At 41.1% G+C, this 19,630-nt stretch overlaps 1 protein-coding gene across 1 annotated transcript; it reads left to right on the forward strand.

The window, feature by feature from the left end:
• Positions 1-4,090: 4,090 nt before the first annotated feature.
• mdc1 (mediator of DNA damage checkpoint 1) lies at positions 4,091-18,049 on the forward strand (the record flags this gene model as incomplete). Its single annotated transcript, XM_083894333.1, has 11 exons — positions 4,091-4,226; positions 4,319-4,885; positions 4,964-5,042; positions 5,133-6,379; positions 7,425-7,484; positions 7,574-11,262; positions 12,204-12,341; positions 13,913-14,095; positions 16,231-16,356; positions 17,094-17,204; positions 17,846-18,049. The coding sequence occupies 11 exons, from the start codon at positions 4,091-4,093 to the stop codon at positions 18,047-18,049; spliced, it is 6,540 nt and encodes a 2,179-aa protein (XP_083750459.1).
• Between the last annotated feature and the right edge of the window lie 1,581 nt (positions 18,050-19,630).

Consider the following 19,630-nt stretch of genomic DNA (forward strand, 5'->3'; position numbering starts at 1 on the left):
CCTGCGAAATAAAGTTTTAAAATGAAAACGTGTTTCTCTTGTGTTAGTATGTGCATATACATGTTATGTGCATTATTAAATATTAACGACATACTGGAATATTATGTGAGGTGCAATTTTGCGAGGCATGTATTCTGCACTAGTTTATAGTTATTAAGCTCAAGTCAGACAAAAATGTTTTTTTTCTGCAGGTTATTAGTAGTTTGACCAAAATACCATTGACCAACAATACTGGTCTTACACAAACATCTGGTTTTGCATTAAAATGTATGCTCTGTTGAAGAAATATTATAAGACCTTTCTTATTTTGACCCATGATATCATCATTAAGCACCTTAATATGTAATGGATTGTATGTAATGTATTTAAAAACGTTGTCTTTATTGCATATACCAGGGGTTCTCAAAGTTTTGATACCTGAGGGCCAATTTAGGAACCCAACATTGGACTGAGGGCCGCCAAAGGAAAAAAAACCAGAAATAAATCCCATTTGTAATCATTTTAATGACCAGATTGCAGTTCTACAGCTTAGCGTTAAGTAATATAAGCGTTAATATAACAACGCTTTATAATTTACTGGGTAATTACCCAGTATTTTGGCCATTGTTCTTACCTTCTAATTACAAGTTAATACCAAGTAACACATTTCTGTTACCATATATTTACTGGGTAAATAGCTAGTAATTGGGGGCTGTAGCTACCTGCTTATTACCAGCTTATAACACAATAATACACTAAAATTCACCATATAGAAACCAGGTAAATACCCAGTATTTTTGTTTACACTTATTGGTCTGTATCCAGTAATGTCCAATAAACATTTAACAAGCTTAGTCGCTCCTGGATTAAAGCTGTCAACTGTAATTCATTGTGGGGCCGCCAGAAATGTTTCTGCGGGCCGCCATTGGCCCCCGGGCCGCACTTTGAGACCCAGTGGCATATACCTATGTGACACATGGATATATATACGCAACTTCACAAAATACAGTAGTTCACTAGTACAGATAGGAGTACGGATTAGATTCTCCTTTATACTAGTAAGTAAATAAGTGGCACAATAGCTCCTCTGTTGCACATACAGGTACAATAGGCTCCCAGGGCCCTTATACCTCCCATATATAGATCCCACTATTGTGTGTAAAGAGCGACACCAAACATAATAAAAGAGAGACTTTTCCCAGCCGAAAGAGCTTTCTTTGCAAGGAAATAAAAACCTGTCGGCCGGCAGAAGTATCTATTTCATTATTCACCAGCAGAATTGCCACAGCATTAGTCATAAGCTGTGGGGGATTTAGGGGGCATTTAGGGGGGCCCAAGGACAATGGACCTGAGGAGGATGTATATTTTTTTAATGAACTGAAACATAAGAGCAACTTTTGTTAATTCTAATCGATATCGATTGTAAAACCAAAAAAAAAAAATCCATAAAAATGTATTAATTCATGGATTTATTAATATATAAACATATACACACCAGTACAAAGTTATCATTATTTATTATTTGATTGGGCAATTAAAAAAAAGGAATTATCCCGTATCGTCAATTCGTCAATAAAAAAAAGTGATTTTCAAGAAACAAAACAGTAGATAAGTTAGATAAATCCAACCCTGCTGCAGTGCTTTCAGGCTTCCCTGGGGTTCAGAGGGACCAGTTTCCACTTTGCCTGAATGACAAACTTCCATTGTATCAAAGATATATTCTCTGGAGCAGCAGGAAAATGATGAATTAGTGACATCTAATGGTGAGACTGCAGATAACATAACACATGGAGGACTCTGTGGAGGAAACTGTTTTTTTTTTTGAACAAACTTTATTTGAAATGACATACATACAGCCAAAATACATATAAAACAATGTGCATATCAGATATATATGACAGAAAAACAGATCACATACATGCTGAATAAAATATATGAAAATAAAGAAAGAATTTAAAGAAACAAACTAACAACACCAAAAAAATAAATAAATACATAAATAAATCTAAAATAGGTATAATGTCTTAACTAGGGCTACGGAAAATAGTTCATCAAAATAAAGCAACGTGCGTTCGCTTTTTTTGTTTGACATATGGGTTAAAGTATCTATGTACAAGTTGAAGGATTTAAAGAATCGTGCTTTATGAATGTTAAATTTACCAAATGCAAAAATAAGATTTGTCCCAGGAAACTACGGTGGCCTTTGTAGTCCATAGATGATGACGTCATCTGGGTAATAAACTTCTGAGCAAAAAATGCAAAAGGCACATTCTGACAAGTTTTCCCATTTGGGCTCCTGTAGAAACATGGTGGGTACGACGGTGGTATCTTGATACGATGTTACTTAACTCAATGTTCCTTAACATCACTTTGTTTATTTTTCCTATTTATTCTTACACCTAAATACGACTATATTTATATTAAAGCAGCTCAAACCAGACTGGACTATCGTTCAGCATTCGTTGTGCGGTCACTTTAAGACGTGATGTTAGCGCGAAGATAAAGGGGTGGGGAAGTCACTGCTCGGCCAATCAGAACCAGTTAAACAGCGAGTGAGGGCTGAACGTCCAATAGGAACAGTTTCTACTTTGAATGACAGTTGTGTCATCCAATTGCGTTTTCTTAAATCACCTCAAGGGGGCGTTGTAAATTATTTCCAGGAAGTGCTTGGTGTTTATGTCCACTGAGCAACGCAAGCACGGTGAAGGTTGGTATTTGAACTTTTCAAACAACATAACAAGAACAAGAACAATAATAATAATAATAATAACGTGTCACGTCCACATATCCACGTTGCAAATGAACGCATGAGTTCATTTTGACAACTTTGCAACGAAGCTAGGTGAATTACGGACAAATCGTCTCGTAAACTTCCTCTATAGTCTTCATGGTAGTTAGATACGAATGCAACTTTCAGGAGTTGCAGGCGGATAATGTTTAAAGTCTGTGTATATATATGTAAAAATGAACTTGTAAAATCATGTATGGAGTACTTACATGATATAAACATTTGGTTGTTTTTTTTCTGTCGATTTGTTTTCATATTGACCGTTGATGGTTAGTGTTTATGTCATTGTTTCAAACTGGATGTTAGCAAGCGTGCATAAGTTAGCAGGAGGTTTGATACTCGCTGGATATTCGTTTCGAAAGATATTTTCTCAATCAACAAATAGACGTTTTCCCATTCTGATTGCTGTAGTATTTGCCAATGGTAGGTAGCTACTTACTACAGGTAAAGTTTTGTTGATATCTGCCATTATTGTGAAATAGTATGAAATTAAATATTTAAAAAAATCTCCAAAAATCAACAAGAAGACATTTTTTCATTCTGATTGCTGTAGTAGTTGCCAATGGTAGGCAGCTATTAAACGAAATTACATTTCCATCGTCTGTTTGCCGTAGCCGGCATGTAGTCAATGGTGACTTTCGTTGAAACAGGTTGGGAATTATTCTGAGTATTTTAGAAGATACTGTTTCAACATTATGCCAAATATCAACAAAACTTTACCTGTAGTAAGTAGCTACCTACCATTGGCAACTACTAGAGCAATCCGAATGGGAAAATGTCTTTTTGTTGATTTTTGGTGAATATTTTAAATATTTAATTTCATACGGTTTCACAATAATGACAGATATCAACAAAACTTTACCTGTAGTAAGTAGCTGTCCACAATTGGCAACTACTACAGCAATTAGAATGGGAAAATGTATTTTTGTTGATTTTTGGTAAATATTTTAAATATTTAATTTCATACGGTTTCACAATAATGACAGATGTCAACAAAACTTCACCTGTAGTAAGTAGCTGTCCACCATTGGCAACTACTACAGCAATCAGATTGAGACCACGTCAGCAATTAGAAAATGTCTTTCGAAAGCAAATATCCAGTGAATATCAACTTATGCACGCTGTGTTAGCGATAGTTCAACAAGAAAGTATCTCATAAGTGCTTAGACTCTATGTGAATGAAACAGCTGCATTACAGATAATCAGTTAGCTGTTAACTGTGTTAAATTGGGAGTGTCAGTTAACTATCGTCGATAGTGAAATTGCACTTTAGCATTGAAATGAATCTGTGTGTGCGCACACAGCAGACGCCACGCATGAGAAATGGATTCCACTCAGATGATCAATGACTCAAACTTTGAGTCGGATGAAGCAGAAAGTGAAGAGGAGAATGAAAACCGACGGGGTCGACCATTGGCTAAACTGCGTGTCTTAAAAAATGAACACATTCCTGAGACTGGTGAGTGACGTACTGCTGCTTTTATGACACGTTTGGTTTCATGATTTGTTTGTTTGTTTATTTCTCACAATCAATGTTCTCTTGTCTCCCAGAGTTTCCGCTCTTTGTGGGAGACAATGTGCTGGGCCGTGACCCCAACATCTGCTCCCTGTCTCTGGCCGCATCCTCAATATCTAAAAAGCACGCCGTCATCTCCATCTCTGTCTATCGGAGGAGAGGTGCTCGTGGTGATATGCATACAGAGGCTTTGGTGTGGGATCTTGGGAGCATGAATGGTACCCGCAAGGGCCGCTTAAAGCTGACTCCTGATGTGCGCTATGCCCTCAATGATAGTGACAGCTTGGTATTGGCAGACATCCCATGTCAGTATGTCCCTGTAGACACAGTCTCTACGCAAGAGGACACACAGACTCCTGTGAGAAGGAATTTGGGAGTGAAGGCTGGGTTGCCTGGTGCCTCAGGAGAGAATGGTGGGGACAAAAGCACAAACAGTAAGAAATGTGTCAACGGAGGCACAAAAGCTACGGCCTCTTTAACAAAGACTCCCGTCAGAATGGATTGCTTGTCATTTGAGCAAACTCCGACTCATCCACAGGGGACACTGGTCCCAGAGTCTGATTCAGACTGTGATGAAGATAATGGCAGAGTTAAGGCTTTTGGTATGTAAATCACACAGGAATTAAGTGCTTTTTTGTATCAGTTTTTGTTTTACGACATTATCTTGTTGTCTCTTACAGTGTCTGAGTCTGACTCCCATAAATCCAGTCCCACTTGTTCTACATTTTTGAGTCCCACAAACAAAATCGTCCCAGAAAGGTATCTTAGCAACACCTATTTTAGCGACACCTATTTTATTTTATTTTTTTGTATCTCATTTCTTAATCCTTGATTTCCTCTGTTTTACAGTGAGGATGAAAGTCCCATCACGCCGTCCTCATCTAAAAATAGACCTTACAGACACGTCAGCTTCAGCAAAGAGGAGACAGAAGTAGATGTGTTTGGACAGCCGCTTGAGGAAAAAAAGGCATTTGCAATTGTGGACGACAGTGAAGAGGAGGACGGCAGCGAGGAAGAAAGAGCTGCACTAGAAGGGACAAAGTCTCAGACAAGTGGACAACATGTGCCGATGACAGAGGAAAGAAATATCGGTCTTTCAGGAGAGGATGAATTGCCTGTGTGTACAACAACAACAACACCCTCCATAGATGTGATCTCTGCATTTAGCATGGACAGTGACACTGATGTGGAGGGAGAGGAGGAAGGGATGGTGTCTTCACCTCCTGTGACCTCTAACACAAACCCACTCTGTCAGCTGCCAAACACAGCTGAGTATCACATGGACAGCGATACAGACGTCGATGAGGATGACGTTACCTTGGACAAATCTAAAATGGTGGCGTCCTCTGATGACAATACCAAACCCCCTCATGTAAATGCAGTTATTCAGCCTGAGGGTATCGCTGTGGACAGTGACACTGATGTGGAGGAGGACGATTTTGCCACCAAAGCAAAACCTGTGTCGTCTCTCAGTGAACCCACAGCTGACGCTGCTCCTTCAACACAGGTGAAGGATTTCCACTTAGACAGTGACACAGATGAGGAAGAAGAGAGTGGATGTGAAACAAACAAACCCCACTGTAAAGTAGATGAAACCCCCACTAGATTGGACATTATCAAGCCAAATGGGGCTGAATCTGCCCCTGCCATTCATAGCCTACAACTTGACAGCGACACAGACGATGAAGAGATGCCAACTCCAAACCTTGCTGAGGTTCCTGCTGTCGACGTGGAGTCATGCACCGTTACAGACGTAGGGCCTGATGTTCTGTCCGACAGTGACACAGATGTGGAAGACTCTTCTCCTCGGGTCACTCCCGTGGCCGTCGCTGCCTCGTCAATGTCTGCTGGTGTGATGTCAGAAGCTCTTCGGTCAGATGACACAGATGTGGGTGAATCCAGCAAGCCCCCTGCTGAGGACGGGGTCAACCCACCTGACCACAGAGTGGACAGTGATAGTGATACAGACGTGGAAGATAAGGAGGCAGATGTGGGAGAGGCAGGAGACGAGCACATCCCCAGCTTATGCAGAGAAAGTACACCCAGGTGGCTGGTTCCTCATCTTCAGAAGAGCTCTACTCCTGTGCAATTGACAGGTAATTAGCCAATAGATTTTCTCATATTACACATAATAGAATTGATTAATTACTAGGGGTGGGGGAAAAAAATCGATTCACACAGGAATCGCAATTCTAATCATTCACGATTCTGAATCGATTCATAAACTTCAAAAATCGATTTTTAAAAAAAAAAAAGTTTCTATTTTGAAAAACCACACAAAACACCAGTTTGTGTTATTTGTGTACAGTTTATTTTTGTAATTTGTGGGAGAAAAAGGCAGCCGGCCTAAGCTTTTATTTATGCAAGTTATTTTTTGTACAGTACGTAAGTTTTTATTTGTTTTGAATGAATAAATGTTAACTTTTGTCTTAAGTTAAACCTTTGTGTGATCACATTATCACATTATCTTATACAAGCTGTATTGTTTTGATGCCATAATTTGCCTTAACACACTATGCATTGTATCAACTTTTGAATTGAGAATCGTGTGAATCGAAAATCGATTTTGAATGGAATCGTGACCCTAAGAATCGGAATCGAATCGAAACGTGAGCCACCCAAAGACTCACATACCTATTAATTACGTTACGTCAGATTCAAATACTGGCTACTTTTAACAGTATATTAGAATAAACATGTGTATTGTTCTCATTGTACTGAAAATAGGAATAGGTCAAAATGGCTGTTTAGAGATAACTTAAGTAATCAGTGGATCAATGAATTCTATAAAAACTGAAGGGAAACTCCTGGGACAAATATCAGAGGAGAAAAATATTTGGTCGCAGTAATTAGTCAGTGTGTTGTCTTTTGATTTTCAACTGTATTGTGTGTATTTGTCACAAATGAACGACAACTTCTCATTGCTGTTTGCTGTATGTTCTGCTGCTGAAGATCTCATTCTAAAATACACAAATACACAGGGGAAACACACAGGGTCTTTTGTTGTCTCGACTGGGAGAACCCTTGTTCTACAGATGACATACTGTGCACTTAATGGACATCTATATTGAAATTTGAAGACATGTATGATGTAAAACATTTAAAATTGTTAATAAATCAAATTTTCACTCATCATTTTAGAAGGAGAACTGGAAAACATGGACACTCAGGCTTTCCTTAGTCCTTCAATGCCATTCAGACGTGAGTAAAATATTTTGAATGCATTTAGATTGCTGATAACTTTATTCTAAAATTTCACTCAAATGGTTTATGTCTTCTCCGTTTTCTAGGAGAGGTAGCGCCTGCTATAGGAGCTGAAGGATTGTCAACCTGCTCAGGCAGCCAGGAGGATGAAGACTTTGTCGTGGCGGAGACTCAGTCTTTCATTCTACAGAACCGAGACTGCCAAAGCAACCCTCCAGAGGACCACGTCATGGACCCCACACAAGCTTTTGACCTTGAAATGTCTAGTGATGAAAATGATGAACAGTCCACTCAGGAAGGCTCTTTTCAGCTGGGATTGTCTGACAGCAGCCACCTGCAGTGTCAGGCCCAAGCTCTGGCCATGGAGAGCACCCAGGCCTTTGTATCTGTGGAAAAGAATGTGAATCTGGAAGATACCCAAGCATATGCTTTAACTGCAGACATAAACGCTGCAGATATTGGTCCAAATCCGGAGGCTACACAGGACCATAAAGAGGCTGAGGAGCCTGCCAGATGTTCAGGGACGTCTGAAAAAGCAGGTCAGAAAGATTTGGCTTTCGAAGCAACGCAGGCATACATTTCAAAAGCCTACAGTGATTCAGACGATGAAACGGATGAAGATGAGAGGAAGAATACAATCCCTACGGCTGAGACACAACCTCTAGACTGTCTCACCTCATGTACTCTTGCCATGGCTGAAACCCAACTAATAACTGCCTTTGAGGAAGAGGAGAATTTGGCAACATACAAGGCTTTTACCTCTGCACAACAAGTCGAGCCCATAACACAGAATGACACAGAAAAGAGTGAGCAACAAGGGGAGACGGCTCAACCTCAGCAGGGACCAACTGGTGATGTTTTTTCTATGGCTGAAACTCAGCCAATGAGTGTTTGCGATGATGAAGATTTATTTCCAGTTCCACAGAAAAGAAGAGCAAAGCCACAACGACTTGAAGAGGAGCAGACGCAGCCTTTCATTAGTTCAGATTTCTCTGTTGCTGAAACTCAGCCTATAGCTAGGAGTGAAATTGAAGACAGTGATGATGATGATGATGATGATGATGATGAATACTTAATGCCAGGCCCAAGAAAAAGAAGCGCAAAAGCTCTGTTACTTGAGGCAGAGACACAACCCTTCTCAAATTCTGAAGTCCCTGTTGCGGGAACTCAGCCCATTAGTGCAAGTGAAGGAGAGCAAAGTGACGAAGACAAGGAAAGGAAAGGGAAACAACTACATCTTGAAGAAGAGGAGACAGAAACACCCCCAAACTCTGAGCTCACTGCATTTGAAGCTCGACCAGTGTATCCTGTTGAAGAAACTGAAAGTCAGGAAGAAGACTCCATTCCAATTTTACGTGGAAGAAGAGCAAAAGCACTGCAAATTGAAGTTGCACAATCCCTCTCTGATTCTGAAGTCTCTGCTGCGACCGATCGCGCATGCGATGGCGACAACTCAATTCCAGGTCCGCGAAAAAGAAAATCAAAACAGCTCCATCTTGAAGAAGAGGAGACGGAAACAGCCGCAAACTCTGAGCTCTCCGCATTTGAAACTCAGCCACCGGATCCTGTTGAAGGAACTGAAAGTCAGGAAGAAGACTCCATTCCAATTTTGCGCCCACAAAGAAGAAAGGCAAAGGCATTGCAACTTGAAGAGGAGGAGACGCAGCGTCTTATTGTTAACACCCAACCTGTAGTTAGGGGTGAAGACGAGACTGACGATGAGGACACTGGTCCATGGAAAAGAAAGGCAAAGGCACTGCGGCCTAAAGAGGAGAAGCCACTCGCAGTCGCTGAGGTCTCTGCCATTGAAAGTGGTGTACAACCTGTGAGACAAAGGAGGACACGAGCTGAAGCTGAAACCGGTGGAGTGAGTGCTAGAAATAAAAGAGTGACAAGGGGAAGATTAAGAGAGGATGAAGAAGACGAAGAACTTCCAAAGAGACGCACAAGAGGGCAGAATAAAGCTTTGGCGTCGACCAGAGGAAGAAAGGGAAGATCCAGGCCTGATGGCGATGAGAGTGAGGAAGAACAAGCAATGACGGTTAGAGAGAAGAAAAGCAAGAGACAGCAGAGACATAATAAAGAGGAAGAAAAGTGTGAAACTGAACAACTTGAGGATGCTGAGAAGAGCAGGCTAATAAAGGAAAAACAAGGAGGAGAATGTGGAGAAGAGAGAGAAGCTGCAAACCTCAGACATGCGAGCGAAAAGGGGAAGGTTGGTAAAGAAGAGCAGGGACAAGGAGAGATAGACCAGCAGAACAGTAAAGAAGAACAAGAAAACATAGAAAGGGAACAAAAAAACATGGAAGCAGAAAGGATACAGGCTGAAAACGCTGAGAGGATAAGATTTGAACAGGAAAGGGCAGAGAAAGAGAGAAAGGAGCAAGAAGAAAAAGAAAGAGTTGATCGGATACAGAGAGAAAGAGAGGCACAGTTTGAAAAAGAAAGACAGCAGAATGAAGAAAAAGAGAGATTAGAGCGTGAAAATGCAGAACGAGAAAAAAGGGAGAAATTGGAGAGAGAAATGATAGAAAAGGAACGAGAAGAAATAGAAAGGTTGGAGACAGAAAAGAGGGAACTAGAAGAGAGACTTGCTCGGGAGAGGAAGGAGGAAGACAGAGTAAGATCGCTGAGGGAAGAAAAGGAAGAAGGAGAAAGACGGGCTAAAGAAAAAGAAACAAACAAGGATGAACCGAACAAGGCCAAAGCGCCAGCAAGAGGTCGCAGAACGGCTCAGAGATCGAATGTCGATCAAAGTACAACAGAGCAAGACGATGATGTCCCAGCGAGGAGAACCAGGTCTCGCTCCAACTCTTCCAACTCGATCAGTTCGGAGAGATCTGCCTCGAGCGTCGGCGCCCAGCCGAGCAGAGGGAGAGGTCGAGGCAGAGGAGCGAAAAGAACGACTGAGGTTCCTCAGACGGTGAATGTTAGGAGCAGCAACAGGAGGAGGACGGTGGCTGCAGCAGCAGCAACAGAGCAGGACGTTGATGATGTTTTTCCAATTTCGAGATCCAACTCCACCGCTTCCCTCAACTCGGACATTTCAAGCTGCAGCGTGAGCTCTCTGAACAGAGGAAGAGGAAGAGGAAGCCAGCGGCGTGGAAGACGGAGGACAGAGGATGACAATTCACTTCCCGAACCCACAGCCAGAGGCAGGAATAGCAGGAAAACAGAGGGATCTGCAAATGTTTTCAAAGAGGAAGACGAGGAGAAGGTAGACGCTCGTTCCACAAGGGGACAGCGTCGAGCCACCAGGAATCCTTCTGTAGCTAATGCTGCAGATGAGGATAACAAGTCCAATCAAGACGAAGGTCATGCCAGTGAGGAATCGCATCATCCTAAGAGGAATGTCAGGGGCAGAGCCCAACAATCAGTCAGGAGTGAAGCTGCGGTGACACCAGCGGCTGCTTCTGACGGAGATGAGACCGAACACGAAAGAAAAGGCAGAAAGAGGGAGCTGGAGGCAAACACAGACGAGGATTCCTGCTCTAGCTCCAAAGTTTCCAAAGCTCAAACACCAGAGGCAACAGAGGAAGAAGTGAAAAATGAGATGCCCGTCCAACCCAAGAGGAGAGGTAGAGCATCCAGTGCTCAGACCAAGAAGAATACTAAAGAATCTCCTCATGAAGTGGAGGTGAAAGAAGAGAAAATAGAGGAGATTGTTGAGAAGAGAGGCAGATGTCGGCCTTCTGCCATCCAGAAAAACAGGAAAAATCAGCAGGAAGAAAGTGAAAGTTCCCTGGAACAGGATACAGAAGGGCAGTCATCAGAGGTAACTTGATTAATCCATTTTAAAACCATAAGGTCTTAGGAGGGTGTTGTTTTGATTAGGAGTACACCCTGGACAGTTCGCCAGTGCCTCACAGGGCCACATAGAGACAAACAATTTAGAGTGTCCGATTTGCCTAATCCCCAAATCTGCATGTTTCTGGACTGTGGGAGGAAACTGAAGAAAACCGAAGAAAACTCGTGTACATACAGGGAGAACATGCAAATGCAATTCCTCCTGTGTCCCTGTGAGCCAAAAACACTGATTTTCTTGTAGAGTTTGGTCCAGAAGGGTCGAGTGATTTCAAAATGTATATTTTCCAGTCAGAAAAGGTTGTCCCAACAGTGACATAAAAACAGATTATTCAGCTATCAGAGACTTGAACAGGCATAGATGTATTAGGTGGACCTTTTTTTTTTTTTTTTACCTGCGTCCCTATGGCAGCAATATTCTCAGTGGGATGTTACTGTGGCTGTTCCCACAGGTGTGCAAAATTGGCTTTGACTCACTTGCCACAGCCACACAAAACCTCAACAATTAAATTAAGATTGGAAAAGTGGAGCTGAGTTGTGTACAATGAGTGTCCAGGAACTTCTGTCCTTGAGAATCAAGGCTTTTACCTTGGCTGAAGGCCCCAGTGCATTTCTCTCTGAGTCAGCCTTTCCAGATGTACTGCATCAACAACAGGGACTGTCTAGTCTCTCCCCACTGTCTTGGCAACAAGAGTGGTCTGACCTGCTCCACATCACCATTAATGCAATAATGAATTAAGGGACTTAGTGGTCACACAGTTACTTCCCACTGTTGTATTTCATGCCCTCTGCTTTCTTTTACTCTTCCTACGCTTATGATTGTTTTGTAATTTGCTCTTGTCCGTCTTCTTTCTTGCTCTATTGCCACCTCCTCCTCCTCCTCCTCACAAACATCCCTCTCTCATTTCACAGACACGGACTCCGACCAGCAGTGCGTCCCGGAAACGTCAGGCTCCTGCGAGCTCCTCTCCTGTGGCAAAGACTCCTCGCTCCTCTGCTTCTTCCCCTGCCCCTGGTGGACGAAGTAAAGCTGCGAGCCAGGCGTACAAAGTCAGTGTGATTATTTGTGTTTGTGCGTCTTGGCATGACATGCTTTGCATAACTTGATGGCTGACAAAAAGCCGTTCTCATCCAAGTTGTGCAAAAGGTAGTCATTTGATTGTCATTATAAATAATACAAGGGGAATGAAATTTTGAAAATGATATTCAAGATTGAGGGTGCGTACACACAAGTTTAGGAGAATCCCCAAGTTTTCTATCATATCAGCTTTCTCACACAACCAATATGCAACTTTCTGAAAACATTAATCATATAGGAACATTTCTGTTTCCATGTGGATAAGCAGAGGCGATCCTAGAGTCTGTAGGGGCCCTAAGCAAAAATTCCCAGGGGGCCCTTCCTTCCACCAGTGTTCATCACCATGATGTTATAAATAATCTGACACCAATGAAAAATGTATGAGTTCAAAATATTTTTTTGTAGTGTGTAAAGTATGTGAAAATATAAATGTAAAGAACAATAAAATACTGTAAATAGCTTTTTAAAAAACTATATAAACTTAGTACAAAAATACATTACACTGTAAATAACCCCCATTATAAAACAATATAAATATATAGAACAATAAAATACTGTAAATAACGGAAAAAAAACATAAACTGAGTAAAAAAGATATGCATTACACATATGTAATGCAAATAATATAAACAAGTGTCGGGGGGGCCCTTATCGGCTCGGGGCCCCAAGCAGTTGCCTGCCTTGCCTGTTCACAAGCTGCGCCTCTGTGGATAAGGCCTGAGATCAAAGTCATCCCAGTGTGGCGCTAGAGTATCACGTTCACAACAGAGATGTTTAGAGTGGTTTAATTTATGTCTGCAGAGTTTAAAGCTTGAGTCCATATACACACTTTTTTATGTTATTTGTTAAAGTCTCCGTTATGTTGGGAAAGCCATCACTATATAGAGTCTGGAAAAGGTTTAGGGCAACAGTTGCACCCTCTCGTCAAAGCTCTGGTCTCTAAGCACAAAAAACATCTCCTTCACAACTGCTAAAAGCAGAGTAAGGGAGAGCGAGCACTGTGAGAACAGATACACATTACACATTGTTTTGAACAACTTTTAAAGGTGCATTATGTAATAAATCTAAAGCAACTGGCCATAAAATCCTCCTAATATGTCACAGAGACTCAGGAATAATGTTCATATAACAAACTGAACTCACCAACAACAACAGTACAGACAAAATATTTTGCAGACTGCAAATCATGTTTATGTTTTGAAATCACGTTTTAGCATGTGGCGCCACCTACCGCCGTCTACCAATCATTGCAGTCAGTAGAGTCTCAGCTGCCGAGCAACCACGGGTTGCCAGTTACGTCAGAAAACAAAACCTAAAAGACCTCGGTATTTTGAATTTGAATGTAGTAACCGTTTTTGGCCACATTCTTACATATGGCACCTTTAAACATTAACTTGCGTTAAGTTAGGTGGGGCTAGCTCAAACGTGCTAGGACGAGTTCCTTCCAACGCAAAGACTAGTTAGTTTCGTTTTTTCCAAAATGGCTGACTTCTGGAAGCCGCTCTCAGTTTTCCCACAGTGCGTGTCTTGTCTTTCCCCTCAGGTGCTGTTCACAGGTGTAGTGGATGAATCTGGGGAGAGAGTTCTGGCTCGGTTTGGAGGCAGCATGGCTAAAGGTGTGGCGGACATGAACTGCCTGGTGACTGATAAAGTGCGTAGGACCGTCAAGTTCCTTTGTGCAATGGCCAAAGGAATCCCGATTGTCAATACACAGTGGCTGGAAAAGGTTAGTTATCATATTGGATTCTGAACCGGTATTAACATTTGATCACAAGTAGATGGTGCTAAGTTCATTTATGTTCTAAAAACTGTGACTCTTCTTGTGATTGTGGATCTCTCTCCCACCACATGTATGCTCTTTCTGTCCACGGAGACCAAATGATGTTTAACCCAGTCTGAATGTACAAATGAGTCTGGTATGAGTGTATTTGCGTGTCTTTTTAGAGAGTGTTGTCTGCACGACTGATGGAAAGAGAGAGAAAGAAAAGTCAATATGGGCTAAGTGAGTCAGTGCACTATTATGCGTGCTGCTCAACCATGAAATGATAACATTAGAAAAAAGCAGTTAAATGCCCTTCAGTGTTCATTATTGTGGTGTTGGCTGCACATAAATCACGGTCTGTGCACTGAGAAGTGAGAAAATACTTTCTCTCTCTGTTAAAAGGTGATATTTGATTTGTGTTTACTATTATGCTAAAGAATGTGTCCTCAAACCACATCTGAATGATCTGAAGATACTTTCAGGATTCAGCATTGTGTACATTCACACGTTCAACTTACATCCAGACTCCTCCGCTTTTATTTTAAAAACGCGTAAATTCTGCCCTGGATTTGCCTGTCGTCTACACTACTCAGTAATTTATCTCCAATGAATGCTGCAGGCTCTGTTTTCGTTTGAAAACTCCAGGGCTGCATTGTCGTAGAAGTCTGTCCTACACCAGAGGAGAATTGTCCAGATTTTGGTCCTGATATGGCCCTTCTGACAATAGTGGGTGCCTTCCAATTTTAGGCTGGTTTGAACTGCAGTGATTGTACATTAGGGATGTGAATCTGTGGATTCGATTTGATTTTTAGAGTCACAACACAACACATTCAAAAATGTATACAATGCATAGTGTTTTAAGGCAAATTATGGCATCAAAACAATACAGCTTGTATAAGATAATGTGATAATGTGATCACACAAAGGCTTAAGATAAAAAGTTAACATTTATTCATTCAAAACAAATAAAAACTTACTTACTGTACAAAAAATAACTTCATAAATAAAAGCTTAGGCTAGCTGCCTTTTTCTCCCAGAAGTTAAAAAAAATAAACTGTACACAAATAACACAAAATGGTGTGTTTCTTTCAAAATAGAAACTTTAAAAAAAAAAAAAAAAATTCTAAAATAAATTTGTGATGATATGAATCGCGATTCATATGTGAATCGATATTTTTCCCCACACCTATTGTACACGATCGGTGGGGGGGGGGCAGGCTATAGACTGGCAAAAACTTATTTTAATTATGATGAATTTACCTGCATTCATTCTGCATGATTTAGCTTTGAAACAAAAGTGACATTAAAACACTTCACCTAACTATTGTTTTAATAAAATAAATTCTTGTTCTTACTTCCTTACTTCATATATGTTGTAAATTCTGCAAATTCTTAGACATGGACTTAGACTTAGACATCCTTTTATTGTCATTGCACAGAAAACACAACAGTGAAAACTGGCAGTTTATTTAATTTTTATTTAACCTTTATTTAACCAGATAAAAGACCTTATTGAGATCAAGATCTCATTCGCAAAGGGTGACCTGGCCAAGAAAGGCAGCAGCACACATCAAAAGTTAAATAAGAAGCAGGAAATGCAGCATTTACAAAACAAACATTGAAATATTAAAGTGCAACTAGAATGAAATGCCGTTGCTTGGCAACCAGAAAGACAACAAACACATTAAAATGTGAGGTAGTGAGGTACTGTAAACAATTACTTCAAGAAAAATATATAAATAAGTGTATATGTATGTAAAAGTAGTGCAGATAATATACACACAATTTAGAAACACCTTTCCCTTTGGTTTTCTTAATGTTGTTGTTCTTAATGTTGTTTCATTTGTTCTCTGACACACAAACATGTACACAAAGACGCCCTGTGTACCTGGATGGTGATAGACATTTTTGTGAATATTGTGTTGATTCATATTACTGAAATGGAGCTACAGCGCTCACCTGGATACAGATTTTGATCTGAAGACCCTTGTTTTCAATGACTATTATAATAACAACAGAGTTCGATGGATAAATGTTGACACACTCATGCAAAGTCAAGCCGTAAACAGACGCTCTGTTCTCCTGCCCTGTTGTTTCAGAGTGGTAAAGCCGGCAGCTTCCTGTCGACCGATGCTTTCCTCGTGAAGGACGCGGAGCAGGAGAAGAAGTTCAGCTTCTGCCTGCACGAGTCTCTGAGGACGGCGAGGAATCGGCCTCTCTTACAGGTTCTCTCACTCAATCATCCTCATTATTTCTGTGTTTTGATCGTGAGTGTGTGTTGACAGTGTGTCGGTGTAGTACTGTGATGTACTTCCCTCTGCAATAGAGAAGACGGATAATACTGAGCAATAGTGAGCCATGATGGGAACCCAGAAGTGTTATTGTGAGAGTCGGTCAGAGTGGAGCAGTCAAGTGTCAAGGGTTTCCCATTATATTTTTTTTGAATTGAATTGAATTGAATGACTTTATTCCTCCCCCGGGGGGGAAACACACATTTACAACAGCTCAATTAAGGCAACAAGAGGTGCAGAAATGTGCAAGGGCATAATAATTAAGAAGAAAGACAACGTAAATATAAGAGTAAAAATAGGGTAAAAAATAAAATACAACATGGTAAACAAATCACACTCTAAATATAAGTAAGACTCTAATATTGTGAGCTTGTAGGAAGTAATTTGTCATTTACTTTTAAATACAGGTTATGTTTTATGGGCACTTCGCATAATGAAGCAGACGGTAATATTTCCGTTTCTCTGACAGACTTCTTTCACTGCACTTTCAACAAAGCCAGTAAGAGATAGTTAGATACAGCCTATGCTGATAGTATTTATTAGGGAACGGTAAACGCATGTAAAAACCAAAATCCAGAGACAGGGTTCTTGTATTGATTTCCCAAGGCTTTCCTGTAAAGATTAAATAAAAACTATATTTGTTTAATGACTGTGTGTAATTCATCTCTCAGGGATACGAGATCCACGTTACAAAATCAGTGAAGCCGGAGCCAGTTCACATGAAAGACATCATCTCCTGCAGTGGAGCTACCTTTCTACCCAAGATGCCTTCTTCTCATAAGGTACCAGGCCTTCTGGTGTGTCACATTAATTAAAGGGATAGTTCGGAATTTTGGACATAAGACCTATTTTCCAACTCAGCCGGTGTGATGGAGACGTCTGGAGACGTTTTCAAGAAATTTCATTCAGTTCTTCTAGTTGCAGAGTTCGCTGGTGCTGTGGCTAGCGCAAGTCAATGGTACAAGTTAGCACGGCATTAGAAACACTCATACCGACTCCACAGTGCACCCGAGGCAAATCGATTGTAACGGCAGACTATCGATGTACATATCTGTGCTGATAGAATAATATTTGAAACAAAACTAACGTCGCATCGCATGAATTTTTGAGGGACTACTTTCTCAGCAGCAGCGGAATCAGTCCGCCACTGCCGGAAGTATGACACGCTGCTGCTGCTGAGGCATAAATCCTTCAAATTGCAAGGTTGGTTTTATTTCAAACATTCTACCAACACAGATATGTACGTCGATAGTCTGCCTTACATACTATCGACGAAATTTCTTGAAAACCACCATCTCCAGACGTCTCCATCACACCGGCTGAGTTGGAAAAAAGGGGTCTTATGTCCAAAATTCTGAACCATCCCTTTCAGTCGATATTAAACAGTGTTCGCAGCGTCTGAATCTAAATCTTTCTCTTGTAGCCTCACACGGTCGTGGTCTCCTGCGAGGAGGACTGGGCGCTGTGCTGCCCGGCTGTCGCTGCTTCTCTTCCAGTCGTCACTGCTGAGTTCATCCTCACAGGAATCCTTCAGCAGAGAGTTGACTTTGAGTCTCACACTCTCTCCTTAGCTCCCGTACAACCGACAGGAGGCAGAGGGAGAGGGAGAGGCAGGAAGAAGACGTAGAAGACACAAGTAGACATTCACCTACAAACTGGAGCAGCCAGCTCTGTGCCAGTGTGTATTTGTAGATACCTTTTCAAACCAGAGGCCGATAGAAGCACTAGTGAGTCGGCAGTTTTTTGTACATACATTGTCAGTACTGCGAACACGTGTCATTATACTTGCATTATTTGTACGTGTTTTCTGTTTTGTCAGAGAACAAATGAAAGAACATTAAGAAAACCAAAGGGAAAGATGTCTCTAATGGGCCGTGTGCATGGCAGCCATGTTGACAGGTCACAGTAGGGAAATCACAGGGATAAACCGTCAAACGAATGAGTTCTGTTTACCTTCCTCCGCAGTTTCGGCGTGCGTGATCGTTCACTGTCATTATTAATCACATGAACTAAACACAGCTGTTGTTAATGTGGTCAGTATCACCTGTGCTTTTTATGTTAAACATGTCAACATGACATGACTTCGTCACTCTCCTAATCCTCTGTATTCGTCACCCCTCGCTCTTCCTGTTTACAGTAACAAAAACAAGAATGGTCGCTGCTAAATTGCTGCTGCCATGTGCTAAGTGCTTAAAGTCACTCAGCCTCTCTGGCAGGTGACCAGCCATGTTGAAGACAGTTGTGTGTAAATCATGTTTGGATGCTGGAGACTTGGCATTGTGATGTGTTCAGAGATCCATCGGCTCGGGGTAAGCCAGTAGACTGAAAAAGTAAGATGCATGTTTCCTGATAAGGAGAAGTGAGTGCCTTTTTATACCGTGGATGGAACTCATGGACCTACTAGTACATCTGCTGTTCCTGTGTCTCCATTAACCATCACCACCTACTCCATTAAGGCTTCATTCAATCATATTTCCTCCAGGGATGAGACACAATATACATACCTGAATGCTGATGCTGCTTCTACATCAATATCTTATGATGTTTGCTTTCGCCATGCATTTATCTGCTGTCTCTTTACTCCTTAGCTCATTGTCTTCAACACACACTGATCGGCCACCAGGTTCTAATATTGGGACCAAACTGCTAATTTTTGACTTCATCGAGCCATATAACATCGAATAAGAAAATGAAACTACAAAAAAATTCAAGATGGCTGTATGATTGGTGTTCAAATTTAAAACATTTATTAGCTTGTAATGTATATAAGCTAATATCTTACATTTGTATTTGCACCACAATCTGAAATCTCTGTGTTATTTGTGAAAACATTAAAGGCACCATATGTAAGAATGTGGCCAAAAACGGTTACTACACTCAAATTCAAAATACCGAGGTCCGTTAGGCTTCGTTTTCTTCCGCCATTGTAGCTTAGACGTACTGTAACTGGCAACCCGTGGTTGCTCTGCAGCTGAGACTCTACCGACTGCAATGATTGGTAGACGGCGGTAGGTGGCGCCACATGCCAAAACATGATTTCAAAACATAAACATGATTTGCAGTCTGCAAAATATTGTTTTTAATGCAAATATTTTGTCTGTACTGTTGTTGTTGGTGAGTTCAGTTTGTTATATGAACATTATTCCTGAGTCTCTGTGACATATTAGGAGGATTTTATGATTTATTACATAATGCACCTTTAATAATG

The sequence above is a fragment of the Microchirus variegatus genome (genome assembly GCF_963457635.1).
Source record: "Microchirus variegatus genome assembly, chromosome: 1".
Taxonomy (NCBI): Eukaryota; Metazoa; Chordata; class Actinopteri; order Pleuronectiformes; family Soleidae; genus Microchirus; species Microchirus variegatus.